General features: G+C 45.5%; 1 protein-coding gene across 2 annotated transcripts in view; it reads left to right on the top strand.

Annotated features, from left to right (window-relative positions):
• The window catches only part of COL5A1 (collagen type V alpha 1 chain), a 635679-nt gene that overhangs the window by 516583 nt on the left and 98257 nt on the right, over positions 1-20839 (top strand). For both annotated transcript variants that reach the window (XM_069609606.1, XM_069609605.1), the window contains exons 36-37: positions 4000-4053; positions 6923-6976. In XM_069609606.1, the coding sequence (XP_069465707.1) occupies positions 4000-4053; positions 6923-6976 (108 nt within the window). The remainder of the gene's footprint in view (positions 1-3999; positions 4054-6922; positions 6977-20839) is intronic.

The raw sequence follows: 20839 nt of genomic DNA, 5'->3' as shown, positions 1-20839 counted from the left end.
GGTTCACATGCCGGTTCTCAGGCGAACAGTGATCTCAGAGGAAGAAAACTGAAGCATATTAATTGTTGCAACTTTCTCCAGCTTCAGCGTGAGAATGGAAGCGCAGAGCTTTCCTGCGCAGGGGGAGTGCAAGGGTGGGGGCAAGCCAGCTGCCTGCACGCCGTGTGTGTGTGTGTCTCTGTCCTTGGCTGCTGCGGTGGAAAAGGGGAGCTGAGCATTGCTGTACTATCGCAGTGAGGCCTGTCTATTCAAGATGGGGTCGAAAAGGGGCACAAAAGATGGATGCCCCATGTCCTGCTCAGTAGTCCCATCTATGTAGTAGTCAACCGTAGTTAACTTTACATAAGGGCAAGGGGCAATTCCACTACCGGAGGCACGTGGTCCAAGCTTTGTACTGAGGAGCGTACGACGCAAGGGGGCCTGAGGAACCCTCGCTACCATACTCTTGTCACACTGGCACCTGAAAAGGTAACCTATGGTCACCTAGGCTTATCGGACGATAGATAAACTTAAAGGGGTGAGAGCTACTACGAAACCTCTACATGGGCACAGTACCAGGTTAAATGGCTAAGATTTTTCGGTTGGATGTTGGAAAAATCACAAAAGATCTACTGCAGGCCTCAATAGGTAACATCCTTTCCTTCTTGACAAGCCTGGCTCATTCAGGTACTCTAGTGTCATTGTACAAAACGTACAGGGCATTCCTTGGAGCCTACCTCTTGAACAAGGACAGACTAGTGTATTTTTCCAACCCATTAAGCGCCACTTCTGCACACTTCCCAATCTGTTCCCCCGTCACAACGACAGATTACGAGCTGCCATGTTAAGGTAGTTCTAGCAGCTCTGGCACATATGACTTTTGAGCCTGTGGCATCGATAGTATTATGCCTAGCTTCATGGAAAATGCATTTCTCGTTGCAATTACACCTGCTCGTATCAGTGAGCTGACAGCCTTGTCTGTGGAAGAGGCTCACCTCACATTTCCACCAGACAAAGTAGTCTTGCAGACCCACCCTTTGTTCATAGGAAGGTAATCTCAGTCTTCCACGTAAACCAGGAATAGCTCTACCGGTTTATTTTTCAGATCTCCAGACAGAAGCCAATCGAACCCTCCACTGCCTGGACGTTAGAAGGGTCATGCGTTTATTATCTGGAGAGGACTACATAGATCCTCAGATAGACTATTTGTCACTTTAGGTGGGGTTTAGCCAGGCAAACAAAAAAGCCACTATAGCCAGATGTATTGTCTCATGCATTTCTCACGCATAACAGGTGCAAGGGAAGATTCCACCTTACGGCCTTCATGCTCACCTGACGAGATCAAAGAGCATGGAAGTAGCTTTCCAGGTCATGTACCATGGGAGGTCATATGCAAAGTAGCAACTATAGCCTTCCCGTCAGCTTCCTGTAAACACTCTTCACTGGTTCCAGTTCCAGGGCTGATGCCCAATTCGGACTTGCAGTGATAAGAAATACCTTTGCAACAGTGTAAGGTCCATCCTCCATGGGTTAGAGTAGTGTTTTGCACTCTCCCAAAAGTATGAAAGAAAGGAGATGCGATATAGAAGGAAATGATACTCACAGTATTGACTACTGCACTCCTATGCACTCCTATTCCAAAGTCCCCTTTGTTCCATATGTACGCCCTCCATACCCCTGAAAATAATAAGATGGGTCCTCCCGGCCCTCTCAGCAGTTCAGGGTCTGCGGAGAATGAGCCCGGGAGGCGGGGTGTATGGAGTAGTCACCCACCTTTGCTGTCTAAATTGTTAATGGGGAAGCACATTTAAGCTTGCTATGACTTCGGCCCCATCCTGCTCCATTGGAACTCCCAAAAGTATGGAGTAAAGGGAACTTTGGACTAGGATAGGAGTACAGTAGTAACTTTTCCTTATGATTCCCAAGTTGCATATAGTGTTAAGGAACTGCTACTAGACATCAGAAACTCTTATTTATAACCTGCTTGAGGAACATTTGAGTGCAATTCTGTACTTCCATTTTTCCATCCGAGGCACTGTATGTCTAGTTTGAACAATTCTGTGTTTTACACCATGCAGTCTCGTTGTCACTTAGTATTCAATAATAGCTACAGCGAATGGTGAGGCATTTATATTTGTCCACTCAGTGGTTCTGATATGATAGACTGTGACAACAAAACTGACATAGACGGTGATGGATTGTAGTTTTATGTAGCGATATGCTTAATGTGTGGGCTTGAAGGAAAAAACTGTTTGTTAATACACTTAAAACAGTGGGAAGTTGTGCTTGTTCTGGGATCACTATTGGATCGTATATTAAGAAAGGCATCTCTAAAAAAAAGGTAGCCGTCAGTAGTGGTGGGCAACATTTGTTTTGTTATTTCTGTATATGCATAATTCAAACTATTGAAACATTGATTATTCTTCTCTGCTTTGCCAAGCTTGCATTCCTTTTTATTTGTACTAGGTAAAAATGTGGGCAGTGGTTGTGAGAATCATTTTCTTAATTGAACTGTGTTTTGCTATTCATGAATTACAATTGATATTTCATAGAGTCAGTCAATCCTAATCAGGAGTGGTAGCATACTTCATTAAGAAGAAGCACCGTTTCATAATTTGTGAATTCCATTGATGGATTAAGTTCATTTGCAAATCATCATCCCTGAATAGATATCACTGTTTGGTCAATTCAGAGATGATGAAATTAAATTTGGGATTTTACCTGTATGTGTGTATGTACATATGTATGTATGCACACGATCTGTAGAGTGCAAACCTAGCTGGGAAACAGTGGAGCGCTGCATTAGGCTCTTTCATATTGCTGCACCTGAATCATCGTTTATGTTTGATTTTGTCACTGTAGAACAATCTGAAAATATGATACTGTTCAATGATGTTTAATCCACAGAGCTATGGTAATCTTTTGGCTGGATTTGACACATGTCAATGTAGTATAAAAGTGATTTGATTAACAAATTGCTGCAAATTTAAATTGGCACCAAAATTCTTCAGAATGACATTTGGGCAAATAAAATACTGTTTTGTTTTTGCTTCATTTGCACTCCTTATGTTAAGGTTGATAATTTTCCAGGTCCTGTGATCATACATAGTGGTTAATATAAATCTGAAACAAGTCTTGTATTGTGGGATATATGTAAAGTTCTGGCATTTTTCTATACTGCCTCAAAAAGTATGACTTAGACGTGCTTACAGTGCCAACTACCTTCTCTTAATTCATGATTTGGAAGCTGTAGAAACACACCCGGAGGGCGTATTTGGTTGCAAAATTGCACTCATACAATTTGGTAATCGCCAGAAGGTAGATCTTGGTTTCTGTTAGCATGGTTACTAGCCAGCAGAACTGTAACGCTTATTAGCCCCAAGCAGCAAGTAAACCTTGGGGCGTTGGAGGAATGCTTTGCTCATGCAGCATGGGTGCCAAAGCCAAATGTATGTCATCCAATCCATGATTTCTGACTTTCAGTGCCTGCTTTAGCTCAATCGCCACAAGGACTGCAAGACAGGCATGCCAATAAATCCGGTTATTTTATCCTACAACCAGCAGAATGCCATTCATATGCTAGATTGGGGATGCTCATTTAGCTGTGCTTGGAATAGCTTCATGAAAAGACATCCCGTCTGCACGCTGCCAATAATTTTGAGAACCAAAGCTTGTTGGTTCTTGCCAGATTATCTTCTGATAACAGCTGCAATATTTGCTCTACACGAGATAGCCAGTTGGTGCATGCTCTGGGAAAACTGTGTGGATGGGAGCCTAGTAGCTTGTAGAATTCAACCATTTTTATTCTGCAATATTTGTGATAGAATCCTTTATTGCTAACATGAAATGGCTAAAATGAAAGGCTAATTCCTGCCCGTGCTTGTATTGACATGCCAATGTGATCATTGATAGCAAACATTTTCATTTACGTTTAGTGGCAACATTCTGGAGCTAGTTGAGTACATGTAGTGTCTCCTGTTTAAATGCTATTATGTTCTAACACATATTCCTGTATTTTAGGGACTGCCTGGACCTCAAGGACCCACTGGATTTCCGGGACCAAAGGGCCCCCCTGTAAGTAAAAGCCGTTCCATCCTTCATAATAAAAAGATCAACATTGTTTTTCATTTTGTTGCTAGTTACACGTGTATGTATATTGAAAGTACACAACACAGTGGTAAAAAACAGAAACACGTAGTAGGCAATGAGAAGAATTGCCTCAGATAATTGTTCTATTCATTCAGAATATTGTAAACTCAAAGCACTTACGTCATACAATTCATTCGAGTTCGTATGAAACAATCCTAGATGCCCACACCCTCGAGCTCCAACCATACCTAATTTGCTACAACACAGAGGGCAATGCTGCTACACCCTGTTAAAATACTATATACACTTTATTATAACTGAGGAGTCAGTATCGTGTTTACTAACAAAATGGCAAAGAACCATCAGCGTGCATTGCTGATTAAAACTGTATGCATCACGACATAGCTAATTGTGATTTGTCCCCTATGTAGTATACAATTACAGTGAAAGCTACAGTGATTAATTTCAACTTTCTTCTACTATTCGTAATGATTCCTAAACCTGTGGATGATTTTGTCGTGCACAATAATTATTCAAGAACTGAATTTATCTTGTTGTTCAAAAACAAAGAGGAGGCTCTTTGCCAGCATAAGACACTCTTGTATGCTTCAGTGAAAAAAGAATTTGAGGTTAAACTAGTCTTTGGTGAAATTAGTGACTATTATGTACAGGGTACTCCACTGATGCAACGTGTAATCTGTGGAATCTATGTGATGGATTATTGAGGTTTATAGAAATAAATGTAATTGGTTAGGATGGCGTAGATAGGAACACTAGTGATCAAGTCTCCCTTTGACCATGATGTGTTCATACCATAAACGCCCTGTTTAAAGCCCTAGCCACCTATGCCAATGTAACTGAGTTCCAGCTCTCCTGTACGTTGTGCATAATTCGGAAAAAACAAGACATTCCACCAAACATCTGATTTGATTAAAAATAGTCCGCCCAGATTTAGAGCGACCTCATAAGCACCAATACTGAGCTTCTAAATGTCATATTTATACAAAACATCTGTCTTGTGCAAAGACTATCACTGTACAAGGCAATTGAAAGGGTTCACACTCGGCCTCTGCTCACGCATGGCTTTGCCTGTGACAGTAGGTTACAAAATGTGTCTCTCTTCCAAACGTGTGGGCGTCCACTAACTACTGAGGCCAAAAGCCAAGGAACTGTTTAATCGCATGATGCACACTTAAAAGAATCTAGGAGCTTGTTTTAGTGCTCTGTGCCATATCAGGTGGAAATATCCATTTGCATTCCAGTTTGTTCCCACCCACAAGAACATTCCAGCACCACAAATGCTAATTCATTTTCCTCTGAACTACAGTTCTGCCAACATTTCTAGTAAGGTGTTGCTACCATGCTGATCACCACCAGTGAGGTGTGTCTGAGATGCAAAGCCTCTAGGCACAGTGAGATGCTGGAAAATAGGGGTTACCTCTATTAATTATTACATCAAGCTATTAGAACAGGACCATCGTGGGGCCTTGGCAGTGCCAGCTATGTCACAGACATTATCTTTTTAAATACTTTATATTTCGTGAAAGCAGTTTGAAATTCTACAGGAAATTGTAAATGTTTCTGCCAGAATTAAGGCAGTCCACGAAAATGTACACACATCTCACCAATGCTCAAGACCTTTCCATTTGCTTTCAGTAGCCAAATAAGCTCAATGCAAGCATATGCCTTATTCATACCATACAATCCTAGTGTCTTCCAAAAGCAGGAATAACATTATACAAGTGTGCCACACAACCTTAATCTAAGTCCAAACTCTTACTTTGCCTTGCCCACATTTCCAAAAGTGGCGATGTGCATAGGGCTGTTCCACTCTTGGGACCCAAAGTTTGTAACCAAATCGCCTAAAAACGATGCAAATGAAGGATATACAAATCTAATCTGTAAGTAAGATGTTACAAGTTTGCTTTGTCAGAAAAGGGCTCTATAAAATACTGCAGATGATTTTCAGTGCACTCTGTAAATAACCTCCCTTCCTATGTCCTTCTCACACAATGCATACGTTCGACCACAACAGCTTCCCCTCCCATTAAAGGTTGTGCAGTGCCACTAGGTTTGCTATCCAGGCTTTGTGAAGAGATACACATGAGCCTAAACAACAGTCTGCAGGTTGGAGATATATTTGGGCTTAAGAACCCTTTTTTACATGTACTTCCAATTGCTGCAGTGGAGAAGGACGCTCCTCTCAGTCCGCGATAGTGTTCAAAGCATCAATATGAACGATGAATCATCATGTTAGACTAGATTAGTGACCATAACCAGTGTGCAGATGAGATGCTCCGAACCTATAGTTCCTTTATTGTGCTAATGGACGCTCGTGTCAGATTCCCATAGTGATTCTAACCTGTGTATATGTCAAATGTTCTGTTGCAGGTAGTTCTCACTGTTGAAAACATAAAAATAAGTCACTCTCCCGTCCTCATTTTTTAGCGAACTCACTTCCATGCAGTGTTTTTCTACATTCACTCTTCACATATAAATAGAGATAGGAGTAAAGGAGAGCCGTCCCTGGTTAAACAACATATTACCATTATCTCTGCACATGGTCAGCATTGGTCCTGTTGATTTGTTGACCCTGAAAAAGAACAGCAAAGATCCAGGACAAAAATTAGTCAAAGACTTTTGCTTTCATACAGCATCAGCTTTGTGTATAACATTACTCTTTTGTAGTGAATCCATGACGGAATCTTAAAACAAGAATGCACGTGTTGTTGGTCTTCTGTTAGGGTTAATGTGGGCTGTGATCCTGTTGATAACTGCATCATAAAAGAGTTTTCTAATAATATGTATAGATTAAAAGCTTCGGTCCTTTCTTTATTGATATGTTATTTTTCAGGGTCCACCAGGGAAGGATGGATTGCCCGGCCACCCTGGACAGCGAGGTGAAACTGTGAGTATCTCAGCCTGCTCACCGTATCATTAGTATTGGCTTGTGTCTCGCTGGCAGATTCCTCTAAACCCTCTGTGTAACTGAAGAGATGTCACCCACTCTTACTCTGTTCTCGGGTGTATGTCTCTTCAGCTCCATGGAACGGTCTATCGGAATCTACCCCGTTATGGCCTGACACCCCAGACTAATGATGTAATGCTCCAACATCACTCACAGAGCCTCAAGCCCATCACACATAAAGTTTCTTTGTTATCACACTCCATTGGAAACATACGCAGATGAAACTTTTTCACACACAGACATAGTCATTCAAGTATGACATGTACAGATTCTCCCAATGATTTGACTGTCATTGTGTCACACCACACACACACACACACACACACACACACACACACACACACACACACACACACACACACACAAAACACACAACACACAAAACACACAACACACAACACACACACACACACACACGTTATATAGTATTACAAGCAAAGCTGTGCAGTCACTTATTGGCTTTATTATGCCAAAACATTGTTGCAGCTAACACAGACATGATATTCACAGGTGCCTGACGTTTGAAGACATGTCCTACACTGTCATATAAATATGTACAGGAGTTAAGCGTGTCACAAACAGGTTATATAGTGTGATGTATATGTACAGCTGCAATTATACATACAGGGGCTGACATACACACTCTGGGAATATATAATAACACAGGGGTGGTATAGTGTAACAGTTAATAGCACAGTAGCAGTTAGTAGTAACAGTAGTGTAAGACAGGGGTGCATAGTGTCAGTATTGCGTCACACAAAAAGGGGTCTTATTTTCACACGGGGCTATAATTTCACAAACGTGTGCACTGCTTATGCTCCCTGACTGATGTGCATTCCCTCCACTCTCCAGCCACTCTCAGGGTCCAGGGTGAGCTGCAAAGTCTTAAGAAGTGAGCACTCCTAATGTGACTGCAGTCAGTTTTGGAATGTTCATGGTTCCATTCACTCCAATAAGGAAAGAGAGGAGCAACAGGTGCTCTATATTTAAACCTAGCAGTTATAGTTTAGGCCAGTTCTCTTTCGTTTGCTTGCCTATTCCCAATTCTTCCTTTGGTTTAGGCAACAGTGATGAATGGCACAGTCTAAACAACCACTTGCACATGTCAATTTTAGCCATTTGATGCATGTGTCAACACAAACAAACACATATGTTGCCAATATCTAGTTCTAAAACAATGTAGTTAGGTAGATGGCGGATCACTTGTTTAAGATCCCAGGCATGTATGCTTGGTTTCATAATGCCTACTGCCATTGGGTGCCCTTTGAAGACAATCAAAGCAAGTGTTAACCTCACCACGTTAGCCCATTCTGCCTAACCTTAACATGGAGGCTTCTGATCAATATCAACTCTGTCCCTCATCACCTTTGGGGGTAACCACTTGTGCCTTAAAAATATGCATTTAGGTTGTCCATTTCCTATGAAACTAGAAGGGGAGAATATGCTGATGAGTGAACCATGCATTGCAGATTATTTGTCCAGATTATTGCTGCAAATGTTTCCACTTCTTCTTGTATTATTTGTGGAATCTTCTCCATAATATATTCTTTGCATTGTTTTATTCTTTCACTTCCTCGACCTTCTGCTCTCTGTCTCTATCTCCCTATACCTGTGCCTCGTTCTTCCTCTCCCTCTCTTTCTCTATCTCTGTACTCACTCCCTTTACCGTCCAGTTCCTCTCTTTGCTTATCTGTATCTCTTTGACTCCCTCCTTGTCATTCTCTCTTTTTCTCCTTTTCAGCCACAATTCTCATTTTGGCAGTTTATCCTGATTTTCACATTATATTTTTGAATATAATTTTCTCTCTCTTAGAACCCTTTGCACCCTTTCTCTCATATGTTCAATCGACTAGTCTCTGCCTCTCTGTTAACTCACTATTCTCCAGAATGGGGTCTGACATGGATTCACATGCTCATGAATATTCCCCGTCGTCAGGCTGGGAATCCTTGGTAAAAGAAAAAAACAGTTTCACTTTCGTTTATAAACTCTCTTTCTCCTATAAACCAATCACTGAGCTCTGGGTCATACTGCTCCCAGCCAATGACTGCCCTCTCCCTAAGCCCCTCCTCTGGCAGCCATCTTCAGATTTGGTAGCACATAAAGTGGCAGCATGACCAAGAAGAGCTGCAGAGAGGCAGGAGGGAGGGTTCGCATGTGAATCCATGCCAGACCCATGCTGGAGAACAGCAGTTAAAGGTAAGTAAATTGTTCCGTCTCCAGCATGGGGTTTGGCATGGGGCACACCAGACAGGAACGCTGTCGTCGCAGCGATAGCTCTGGTAGAATGGGCTCTCGGACGGCCAGGAAGTGGTCGATTCACCAACCAGTGACAATGAGTGATACAGCCGGAGAGCCACCTGGAGATGGAAGCCTTGGACAAGGCCTTCCCATGGCTCACAGGACCAAAGTTCACAAAAAGCTGAGAAGACTTCCGGAAACTCTTTGTGCAGCCCAAAGAAAACTTCAGCACTCGAGCCACATCCAGCGAGTGCAAAGTCCTTTCAGCCTGCGACAAAGGCGTCGGTTAAAACACAGGTACCACCAACGGCTTGTTGGGATGAAATTCTGACAGAACCTTGGGCATGAAGGAGGGCTGCGTCCGCAACACCACCCTCGTCTGGTGGAAAGTCAAGTAAGGCTGCTTGCAGGACAGGGCCTGGATCTCACCTACACTCCTGGCAGAGGTGATGGCCATGGGGAAAGCTATCTTCCAAGACAGGAACTTAAGCAGCGCTTGATGCATCAGCTCGAATGGGGCCCCAATGAGGCTAGTCAGTGCCACGTTGAGTTCCCACACCGGGGCAGGCGCCTTCACCGGTGGAACGAACAGAACAGTCCTTTGATGAGCTGCTTCACTAGACAGTGTAAGCAAAGACAAGATGGTCCAGGAGAGCTGGTGTAGTGGAAGATAGCCGCCAGATGCACCTTGATGGAGGCGTGAGCCAGCCCCGACTTGGCCAATGACAACAAGTACGGAAGGACTTTGGGAGCCGTGATCCTCAGAGGATTAATCTTCTGCGACCGACACAAAGTCGCGAAATGCTCCCATTTGTGCCAGTAACCCTTCAAAGTCGGCAATGCCCTGGCCTTGGCAAGGACCTCCCTGCAGTCCACAGGCAGCTCGTAACCACCTGCAGGAGCCAGACCTTCAGGTTCAGCGATCCTGGGTCGTGGTGCAGTGCAGGATTGCGCCTCCTTCCCTGGCAAGAAAATCCACAACCACTAGTAGCTTAACTAGTGGAGAAGCTGACATGTTGAGGAGGTCCGGGTACCAGATTTGCCTCGGCCACGTTGCCGCGGTGAGGATCATCCTGCACCGCCATCGTCTGAGTTGACTTATGACTCGTAGTAGCAGCAGCAATGGAGGGAACACATACAGGAACAGGCCTTCCCAAGCAAAGGAGAATGCGTCCCCCATGGACCCCGGCTTGCGGAACCTGCTGGCGAACCTCGGCACTTGGTGTTCATCGCCGTCGCAAACAGATCGATCTGGGGACTGCCCCACCTCAGGAAGAGGTTGTCCACTTGATCCTGCCAAAGCTCCAACTTGTGGCAAGCGCACACGCAGCTCCCTGCTGAGGGAGTCGGCAACAGTGTTTCTGACTCCCGCCAGGTGAAAAGGAATGAGGAACATCTCCTAGATGACTGCCCAATGCCACAGCTCTTGTGCATCTCTGGAGAGTGACGGGCATCTGGTGCCCCCGGCTTCCGGATGTAAAACATTGTTGTGGTATTGTCTGTGAAGACCCTCACCACTTTGTAACTTGGTCCTTATCTGCTTTTTCCTTATCTGACTGCGAATTCCTACGGGTTTCTGCCCCTTGTTACCACCTACTCTCTTTTTCTCCCTTTCTACCATTCTATATCCTGTCATAATGCTCTCTTACTAATGGGTACATTCCTCCCACAGATTCCTCATCTTTTGAAGTTCATACCTGATGCAGTCAGTGCTGACATTTTTCTTTTCATCAGCCACAAAGTGGCACCAAGTAGCTCCGGGTGTGGCTCTGCCTTGGCGCCAAAACACTCTGAAAGTGATGTCATGTCTGCGTGTACACGTAGCCACCAACACCATTTTCCCCATTTCCTTTTTTCTGCATGTCATTCTCAAAAACATTTCTAACTCAGCCAGCTATTTGAAGTGTTTCTGCATTTAATCACTATGTCAATGCCGGACTAAGAGAATAGCTCTGTTTTTGTGTGCTCTGCCTTAAGAGCTGTTGCTATTCCTAAGGCAGGAATAGCTCATTGTAACTTCACATTGTCCCTAAGAGGATACCGCCTCTTTGTAAGTCATGTGGCTAGACTGGTTGTAACGTTTTGCTTTGCGTTATATGGCTCCACTTGGTGGCAACCATTTTACCTGACTGCATCCTTTTTGATCCCTTTCTCCAATTCACAGAATTGAGGTTGTCTTCGTTTGCGCCGACAACCGAAGGGCGAAATTACTATCACTTGCCCCTCTTTGTGTGTGAGAAGGGAAGTGGCCATCTTTGGCCACAGGATGCCTGTATGCCAGTTTTGGAGGCTGTAGTCAGTCTGATACCAGTTCTGTCCGGCAGATGCCTAACTTGGATAGTGTGGATTCTGTTCCTCTGTGTCTCTGAGCCTATATTGAATGCCTGGGTGTGCTTGGTGCTGTCAGCCATTGTCTACCCCACCCCTCTGTATAAATGATGCTTGGTATGTGATGGGGTGCTGTGGTCACACAGTGCCTCTCCCTCTTGAGAGGTGAAAGCAGACAACCATAGCCACTCATCATGTCCACAGCATTCCTTCTGAACCTTCACTCCTGGAAGGCCTGCTGCTCAAGGAATGACCAAAGCTCTGCACCAGCATTATGTGATGCGCCACAAAATCCGTCAGTGAAGCTATGACTCTCCAGAAGACCAGAAGGAACAGACTGTGGGGCTCCTTCCCCTGATCCATGTGGACAACTGAATCACAGCTCGTGCTCAAAGCTCCCGTCTTAATGAAGCTACTGACTGTGCCTGCATTGTGGGATCCGGAAGTGGGAGCCCCATTGCTGAAGGGACCATGAAGACTCTCTACGCACCTTATCCTGAGTTTCTTCCACCCAGGACAAAAGGCAAGAATCCTGGTTGCATCTCTCCCATCTGTGAATCTCCATTGGACCTGTTCTGCCATTTTTCCTGCAACCACACTGCCAAACTCACTTTCCTTGGCTGCCTCCTCCCAGGTGTGACTTTGCAAGCAAATCTGCACTAATCATCCTTCCCTGGGGTCTTCCCATGCCAACCTCATCCTCAGAAGGCGAACTCTGAATTCTGGGCCGGAGTACGAAAGAGGACCCTTTCCGACCACAGCTTCTTTGGCTTTCTAGCCCCCTGGCTTGGACCCTCATCCCTGAAGACACCAAATCGTCAACTATTACCAGTCCCAACAGTATCGTGGTCCCTTTTTGGACCCAGTATTTTGCTTTCCCGACCCTGTGGTGCTGCTGGCGAGTTATTTCTTCACTTGAACCTTCATCTCTGGGTGTCCTCTTTCTCACCAAAGGTCTGAGTCCCCCCTTCATCACCAAGGGTGTTCTGTGGCTTAAACTCCACCAGAACTCCATAAACTGCTCTCTTGGACTTTTTAGTAAGCAGTTACTCTTTGCGGCAAACTAGCTGCTCCAATCTGCACAACTGGTTGCCATTGGTCTCTCTGAAAACTCTTTCTTGCCTACTTAGGAAACGTATTTATAATGTATTATGTCCTCCCACGGATTCCTCATCTTAGAAATATTCCTGCTGTAGCAACAAACTTTGGAAATATTGCCACCACTATGAGGGCGCTGTGCTGTTTCTGCATTGAGGTTACTCGACAGTCCTCTGCGTCAGGGCCGGATTTGACGTTGGTGTCGGTATGATTAGCCCGCATTGCACCCTGTGACCCCAGTTCCTTTTTTCTGCATGCCAGCATGCTCCTTTGGAACATTTCACACCTTAGAAACATTTTCTGTCAACTTGAAATCGGCTTTTCACTGAAAATGTCGACCTGAGGCCTTCTGGCTTCAAACAATGTGAGGACTGCAAAGCAAAAATGTTGCTTACAGATCCGCACAAAATCTGGGTTGTCTCGGCTCAGTCACAAAACAACCAATTGCAGTTTGTGTCAGCCGATGATGGCAAAAGCTCTGAAAATGAGGCAGTCGAAGCTGGCGCTTGGTCAGTCCTCATCAATATCCCTGAGCACCACTCCTCGAAGAAAAGATCATCCGAGGGAAAAGAGCCACAGCCAACCGGTCAGTACCCCTAAAAATGTAAAGGAAGATTTAAAAAAAAAAATAGAAAAAGGTTGGACTCCCGAAGCAATTCTGATCATTCTTCCTCCTCTTCTTCGAGAAAGAAAAGGAATTGACGTAGATGCTCTTCCTCTGATTCCTCCACAGGCAGGTAAGAGTTAGCTCTGGCAGAATTTTGACTAAAAATGCTAGAGAATTTTGTGAAATCAGCTCCCTAAGCCTCCTCTTTGAAGTGGAAGGCGAAAAAGAGAATGGAGCCCACCACATCTGACAAAGCTGGCACAGACTCAAGCAAAGACTTATCACGTGCGCCAAAAAACCTGGGTGTGAAGTCGATGCCAAGAAGACTCGTGAAGACCCTGTCAGTCTCACAAAAGGTAAGGATCTGAACCATTTAAACTGGCAGGGGCTGGTTTATAATGGACAGCCCCTGGCCCTCACATCTGCCGAACAACAGACACACTTTGGCATGCATGTGTACTGGGACCAGACAGTCCCTGCCCCCACATCCAGCCACAAATATACACTGCTGCTTTGCTTGGGAGCTTTCCCTGTGAAAGGGCTTACCATATATGGGGAATTTTGCCCTGAGTGGGCAGGAAAAAGGCCAAAATACAAGGTGGACAAAGGGGAGATGAAAATGTTGTGACACAGACATTTTAGGGTGTATGTACTCTAAAAGTCATTAAGCAGTAAAGTGCAAAAGTGCATGAGACTATTTAAAGAAACATGATTGAAGAAGATTTGCTACCACCAGCCCAGCCCGTCTTGGACATATTATGCAATTAACCCCAGAGTTCTGAACAACAAAGTTAAAGCTTTCATAGATGTCTATGGTGGGAAAGCAGCAAAAAGACAATCTTTCCTAAAAAGACTGCTTCAGGGATAAACTTCAAATGACAAGGAATATGTAGTAGGAATTGACATCCGTCAGAAAGAACATTACCAACGGTAAGTCATTTGGTCTTCTCTATTCCATATTATTTTCACGACTGTCTGTCTTTATCTGCTCTTCTTTCAGTCTCTTTCTCCTTCTTTCTTTTTGTTCATATCGCTTACTTTCCAAGCTCTCTTTTCTGCTTCAATGTTCTTTATCTCCTCGCTCCTTTCTCTCTCCACTCCATCTAAACCCATCTCTCTCTCTCTCTCTCTTTCTCTCTCTCTCTCTCCCTCTCTCTCTCTCTCTCTCTCTCTTTCTGTCTCTCTCTTTCTGTCTCTCTCTATCTCTGTCTCACTTTCCCTTTCTGTTTATTTTCTTCCTCTTGTGCTCTATTTCTCCCACACACTAGCTTTGCTTGCTATTTCACCGCTCTCATGCATTTGTTCTCCTTTTTACTGGATCACCTTGTATGTGCATGTTGCTTCAAACTTAACACACACCTGATTGCTCAATATAAATTAATGTCTTTCAAAAAGTAATGCTATGGGCATGCAGCAGACACTATTATGTAACAATGTGTCTTTTCCTTTTTTATTTGGTTGTCTGCTTTGTTCCCAGGCAGACTACTAACTGTATATAATGTTGTTTGATTGTGGTATACGGTTGGAAACAGTTTCAATGCCTGTGAAATGGTGACTTGTCCATTTGAAGTTTTCTGGAAATTTTGGCAAGTTCCATTTCCTAGCATCCTACTCTTCATAGAACATCAATGTTCGGCCAGGTTAATTTTGATGTTCTTCAATGTTATGTCTCTCCTACAGACTCTGTTCGACCATACAACCTTCCTGAAATTATTATTCTCAAGCTGTACCTTTATCAACCAATACATGTCACCACCAAGCTCCTACACCTGGGAACCCATAAATGAAGTACATTATTCCAGAAGGATGTTTTGGTGCCTGTTAGTATATTCCCCATCATTCTAGAGCCCAACATTTAGAAAATTGTTGCCTTGGTACTCCAGTGCAGACAAGCAGATTGGTGCCACTATTCTGCATTGCCATTTTAGAAAGTGTATGCTGATGGGGACTTAGGGTCTGTAGCTGTAAATTTCATTGAGAAGCCTAGGCATGCTTCCAGACCTTCTCCAACATTGGATCTTTCATGGAATTACATGCTCATGAATATTCTCCATCATCAGGCTGGTAATCCGCAGCTTTGTCAACTACTACCACTGCTGTCTCGAGAGTTGCTTTGCCTCCCAGACTGGCTTCAGCATTGTTGACGTCTCTGGCACCGTTGACGACTCTGCAAGCCCCAGTGCTTCCTACAGTGTGGACAATGAGATGCCTCCAGCACTGTCCCTTCTGTCATGGCCCATGAAGGTCAAGCCACTCTTTACTCTAGTACCTGCTGTGTCAGCTGTGGCAACACCACTAGCCCAACTTTTGCAAGAGGGCAACACTTCAGAAGAAGAGCCTCTGAAGGATTTGTTCCCTGACCAGGAGGAATTCCAGGAAGACCTGGACCCGATTCTTCCAATGCCTCATCACCCAATTCAACCAGCTGTTCCGCCCACTGCTGGGCCAACAGTTCTCTTGGGATTACCACCTGCACCAATTCCAGAGGCACCCATGGACTTGTTTCTGGGTATCCTGTCCACATTACAGACAGTGGTCACGGAGCTACAGCATTGTCTGCCTCCTCCAGTCCCCCAAGGTGCACCTAGTACAGGTCCTCCAGCTTTACCTTCACAAGAGGCGTTGGTTCTGCCCCGTCCATATCAGCCAACGCCTCAGTTCTCTGTCCCGGTGGCTACCCTCACAGGCACTGATACTGGTCCTGAAGCAGACACGTCCCCAGACACGCATACCATGGATGAATATGACAACCTGGTGCCTGCTGATGGGGAAACAGTGGATCTGCCTTCCCGAGATTCACCTCCAGAAGAGATAGGCTTGTTCCATGCACTCTTAACACATGCAGTTAAGCTCTTAGAGTTGGTTCCGGAAGAGCAGAGGAAGGACGGTTTCCTGTTTCGAAGGTGTGAAGCTTCCAGAAAGTCAGTTGTTTCAATTCCTATGCTAGATGACATCTGGGAAGATGGTTTACTAATAATGAAAAATCCCTTCACGGCTCCTCAAAAAAAGGATCACCTGGAGAAAATTACAAAACGCCTAAATGTCTTCTCACCCAACCATGTCCCGGCTCAAGTGTCGGCTGCTGCGCAGAAGAGATCAGCCAACCTTCTTCCCCCTGTATGGTGCCTCCGGACAAGGAGGGTAAGCAACTGGACGCATTGGCCAGCAGGTTATTACCACCGCCACCACTACCATTAAAGCGGGCAATTTGTTGGCGATCCTCTCTCGGTGTAACTGAGAGTTGTGTTACAAGAAAGGTCCCATCTTACAATTTCTCCTGATGACAAGTTCGATGAGGCTCTGGCGTTCCTACACGAAGAGGAGGACGCTTCTGATCATGCCATTACTGTCACTCTGGACATAGCGGACATAGGCTTCCACCAGATGGGTAACGGAGCAGTACTGAGATGCCAGGGATGGTTGAAGGCCACAAATTTTCATCCGCCCTTTGATGGTGTTGACCTCTTTGGAAAAAAGGTAGACTACACACTCACAGCCATCAAGGCTGACACAGATACTGCACGCTCCTTGGGCACCCTTCAACAGCAAAGGCAGTCCTTTCTTTCTGGTAAGGGAAGTTTCTCCAGAACCTCCAGAGACAACTGGCCATCCTATCGCCAGCCGTCTGGCACCAGCTCACAAGATGTGTATAGGGGAGGTCTCAGGCCTACAGGGGTACTCACCGGCAATGCAGAGTTTCCATAAGGATGCACACTCCCAGCAGGCGTGACCAGCACCAGGACCTGTGCCCATACTTCAGTACCCCATGGGGAGGCCGGTTGTTGCAGTTTGTTGATCAGTGGCTCAACATCTCCACTGACAAATGTGTGCTCAGCATTGTTCAACAATCTCTTGATCGTGCCGAGAATCAAGTTGATGTCGGGCAAACAGTCCATACAATGATGGAGAGTTTGCTCACACCTCACTCAGGGTTCCCCGTTTCAAGTTCCACCTTTCCAGGCTACAGCCACCACAGATGCCTCTCTGGACAGATGGTGGGCTAACACCGGGCAGTCCCACACCAGGGGTCTCTCTGTTGGCCGGAAGAGAAGAGTCTGCACATCAGTGTGCTGGAATTACGGGCCGTATTCTGGGCTCTCAAGCCATTCTCGCCTCTTCTGAGGGGTCTGGTAGTAAGGATCTTTTACAGACAACACCACCACAATGTTCTACATAAGAAAGCAGGGTGGGACACGATCCTCTGCTCTTTCGCTAGAGGCTCAGGCCGTGTGGCACTGGGTGATTCTTCAAGGCATGTTCCTCTTTCCGTTTCACCTGGCAGGCATCAAGAACACTAGCGTATGCCCTCCGCAGGGAGCTACGGTCCTGTCACGAATGGGAGATTCAACTAGAGTAGCTGTCTTTCCTCTTTAGCAAATTGGGCTATCCCCAGATTGACCTCTTCTCCATAGCAGCAAATTCCAAATGCAAGGAGTTCACCAGCAGGTTTCCCCATCAGGGGAGCCTAGGGGACGCCTTCTCCCTCAGATTGGAAGGACGGTTTCTGTATGCTTTCCCCCCAATTCCACTTCTACTGCATGTCATCAATGCACTCAAACTCTGTCACTTCAAGATAATACTCATCGCCCCAGCGTGGCCCTGCCAGATCTGGTTCCCGGACCTGCTCTGCTTGTCGGGCCAATCGTCTGCCTCCTCTTCCTGACCTACTCTCCAGAGAAGGGGAGACCATTCTGCTTCACAACCCGGCATCATTGAACCTCACAACTTGGCTCCTGCAGCCCTAGAGTTTGGCCAATAAGATCTTCCTATGGAATGTAAGACAGTTCTTGCCAAGGCCAGGGTATCATCTACACTATTGTGCTACGGGCAGAAGTGGAGCATTTCACGGTGTGATGCAGGTTCCAGAAGATCATGCCTCTGCTCCTCACGGCTCCACAGCTCCTGCCGTACTTACTGTCGCTAGTCGTGGCTCGGTTGGCCCATGACTCCATCAGGGTGCATCTCGCAGCTATATCACGATACACCTGCTAGCGGCAAAGATCATCCTTGTGGTCCCACAGGCTTGTCAAAGAATTCTTGAAGGGCCTCTTCAGATTCTTCCCTCCAGTGAAGGCCTCTGCCCCAGTGTGGGAGCACAATGTCGTCCTCACCAGGCTCATGGGACCACCATTCGAGCCATTTGTTAGGCAAGATGATTTGTATGCAGTACCCTTTGGGTGCACTACAACAACCTGGCAATAGGAACAATAGGAACACAACCTTTGGTATAAGCGTGTACTACACAGGTTGGTAGCATGTTGAGTAGCCAGGCATATCTCAAGAGGGGTCAATGTGAGCTGTAGTGGAGTTACACAGATATTCAGTGACAAGTATTCAAATAAACACTTACACTCAAGGTTTCTTGAATAAACAATTATTCATTTATTTATGAGTCAGTTAGAATAAGCCTTCTTCACAATGGAGCAATATGAAGCAATACACTTGTGTACGAGCGCAATAGAAATAAAATATCAATATCAATATCAAAATACACTCAAAAACTACACACTCTTAGTTTCTAAATCAGTAAAGACCCTTTTGGGATGGCCCACAGTCACAACCTACACCCTCAGGTGACTTCAATAATTAGAATGCTGGGGACATTAATATCTTACTGTTGCATTTAGAATATTCTTAGGAATTGGTCAAAGGAAAAGGTTATTAGAACAACAAGAGATCAGAAATATTCTTAAGCAGCCAAATACTTTTAGATCCCCCTAAGCAGAGTCATTCAGTATAACAGGTTGAGCCAAAGTCAATGGGCAAAAGTATATATGAGCTGAAGCACTTTTGGTAGGTAAGTATAGAAAAGTCTTTGCACAATGTTTTAGAAGTCTTTGAAGAAAAGAGGAATCAGTGTAGGACCACAAGCTGTTTAGGCTTGTGAGTAGTAGAAGATGCAAGCAACTCTAAAATAAGAGGAAAGTTCTCTCAGACTTTACAGTACCTTTGGATTTAAGAAAAAGTGCAGCGGATTACTTCTGTTCCTGTGGGCCTCAGTCGTGGGGACAAGAGGGAGGACTTCTGGGGACTCCTGCACTGCAATGGGACGGTCACCGCTCACAACCGGCAATCTTAAAACAATTGGCACTTCAATGTTTCAGCTCCTCGCGACTACCGCAAATAGCAACACCATGGTTTCTGGCTGTCGAGATGGACTATCCTTGCTTCTGGGGTCCCGAACTCTGTTGAGGGGGCTCAGGCTCGGCAAGTGCTGCTTCCTGGGAGTCCGGAGGATCTTCCAAGAGCTCTTCGCCAACTTAAAAGCAACACACACAATCTGGCCGATATTCTTAACAGAGGCCCACCCGCTGAACAAGCAATGCTGTTCAATGTAGCTATTTCAGACCCTTTTGTCTCCATCTGGCAAAGACCCTTTTCCACGTCTCTGGTGCACTCCGAGTTCACAAAGAAGTATAAACTTGCAAGGGGTGACCCTATATATTTGTCAACTCATGCTACACCTGAGGGTTTAGTGGTTCAGGCAGCCACTGTGAACACTAGACCTTCCACATAACACCTCCAACTTACCCACCGACAGGGAGTCGAAGAAATCCGACGCAATAGCAAAGAAAGTATGTTCTTCTAATAGCAGGGTTCTCAAGTCAATGAATGCTTTGTGCACCTTTGCCAAGTATACACGCAGCCTTTGGGGGTTGATTAAAGAAGCGGCTGATCACATACCGGAAGGGGAAATGTGGGAAGGGTTTCTGCACTTAGTGGAGGACATCAAGGAGGTAGCCTGTGAAAGCTACAGTCATATGCAGGCAGGCTTACCTGAACAATTTGGGGTTTTTCCCCCAATGGTCAAGCCAAGTTGCTTGACAGTGCCTTTGATGGTGAGCTTCTGTTCGGCCCTAGGTCCGATGAGTCATTGGAGAAGTTCAAGGACTCCAAGTTAGCTGCAAAGTCGCTGGGCCTGTCTGTCCGACAACCTACAAAGTCTACCTTTAGCTTCTCCACTAGGGGAAGAGGCTTTCGACAGTTCATCCCTTTTGGGAGAAAGGCACAGCCCCCACAATTCAGGCAAGGGCAGAAGTGTTTCCTGCGCTCTGGAAGGAGCAGGGGGGTATCTAGGGCCAAGCAGACACCAGCAGCTGCAGCTGGGATGGCCCCGGCCTGAAAGCCACTTTGGGATCCCCCCTTATGTTTCCCCGGTTGATGGGAGGATTGGCAGGCACGTGCCCCAGTGAAGGGAGATAACCTCTGATGCCTGGGTATTGCTGCTTGGCCAAGGGAGGGGTATTGTCTTCCCTTCTTACGGATGCCCCCAGACAGACCACCTCCGCTTCACCAACAACCAGAACAGGAGCTCTCAGAGGAACTGTAAGCCCTGTTATTGAAGGGTGCTGTGGAAGAGGTTCCTCTCGAACAGAGAGGGTCGGGCTGGTATTCGTGGTATTTCCTGGTACCCAAGAAAGGAGGAGGACTGCGTCCCGTTTTGGACCTCAGGGCCTTCACCAAGTTCCTGAGAAAAGACAAATTCAAGATCATGACACTCAAGAGATTCTCCAGGCTCTGCAGTCGTTGG

Source organism: Ambystoma mexicanum, chromosome 8 (genome assembly GCF_040938575.1).
Source record: "Ambystoma mexicanum isolate Mex_15411 chromosome 8, UKY_AmexF1_1, whole genome shotgun sequence".
In the NCBI taxonomy this organism is placed as follows: Eukaryota; Metazoa; Chordata; class Amphibia; order Caudata; family Ambystomatidae; genus Ambystoma; species Ambystoma mexicanum.
The sequence above is the reverse complement of the archived record's forward strand: the minus strand, read 5'-3'. Positions and strand labels throughout refer to the sequence as shown.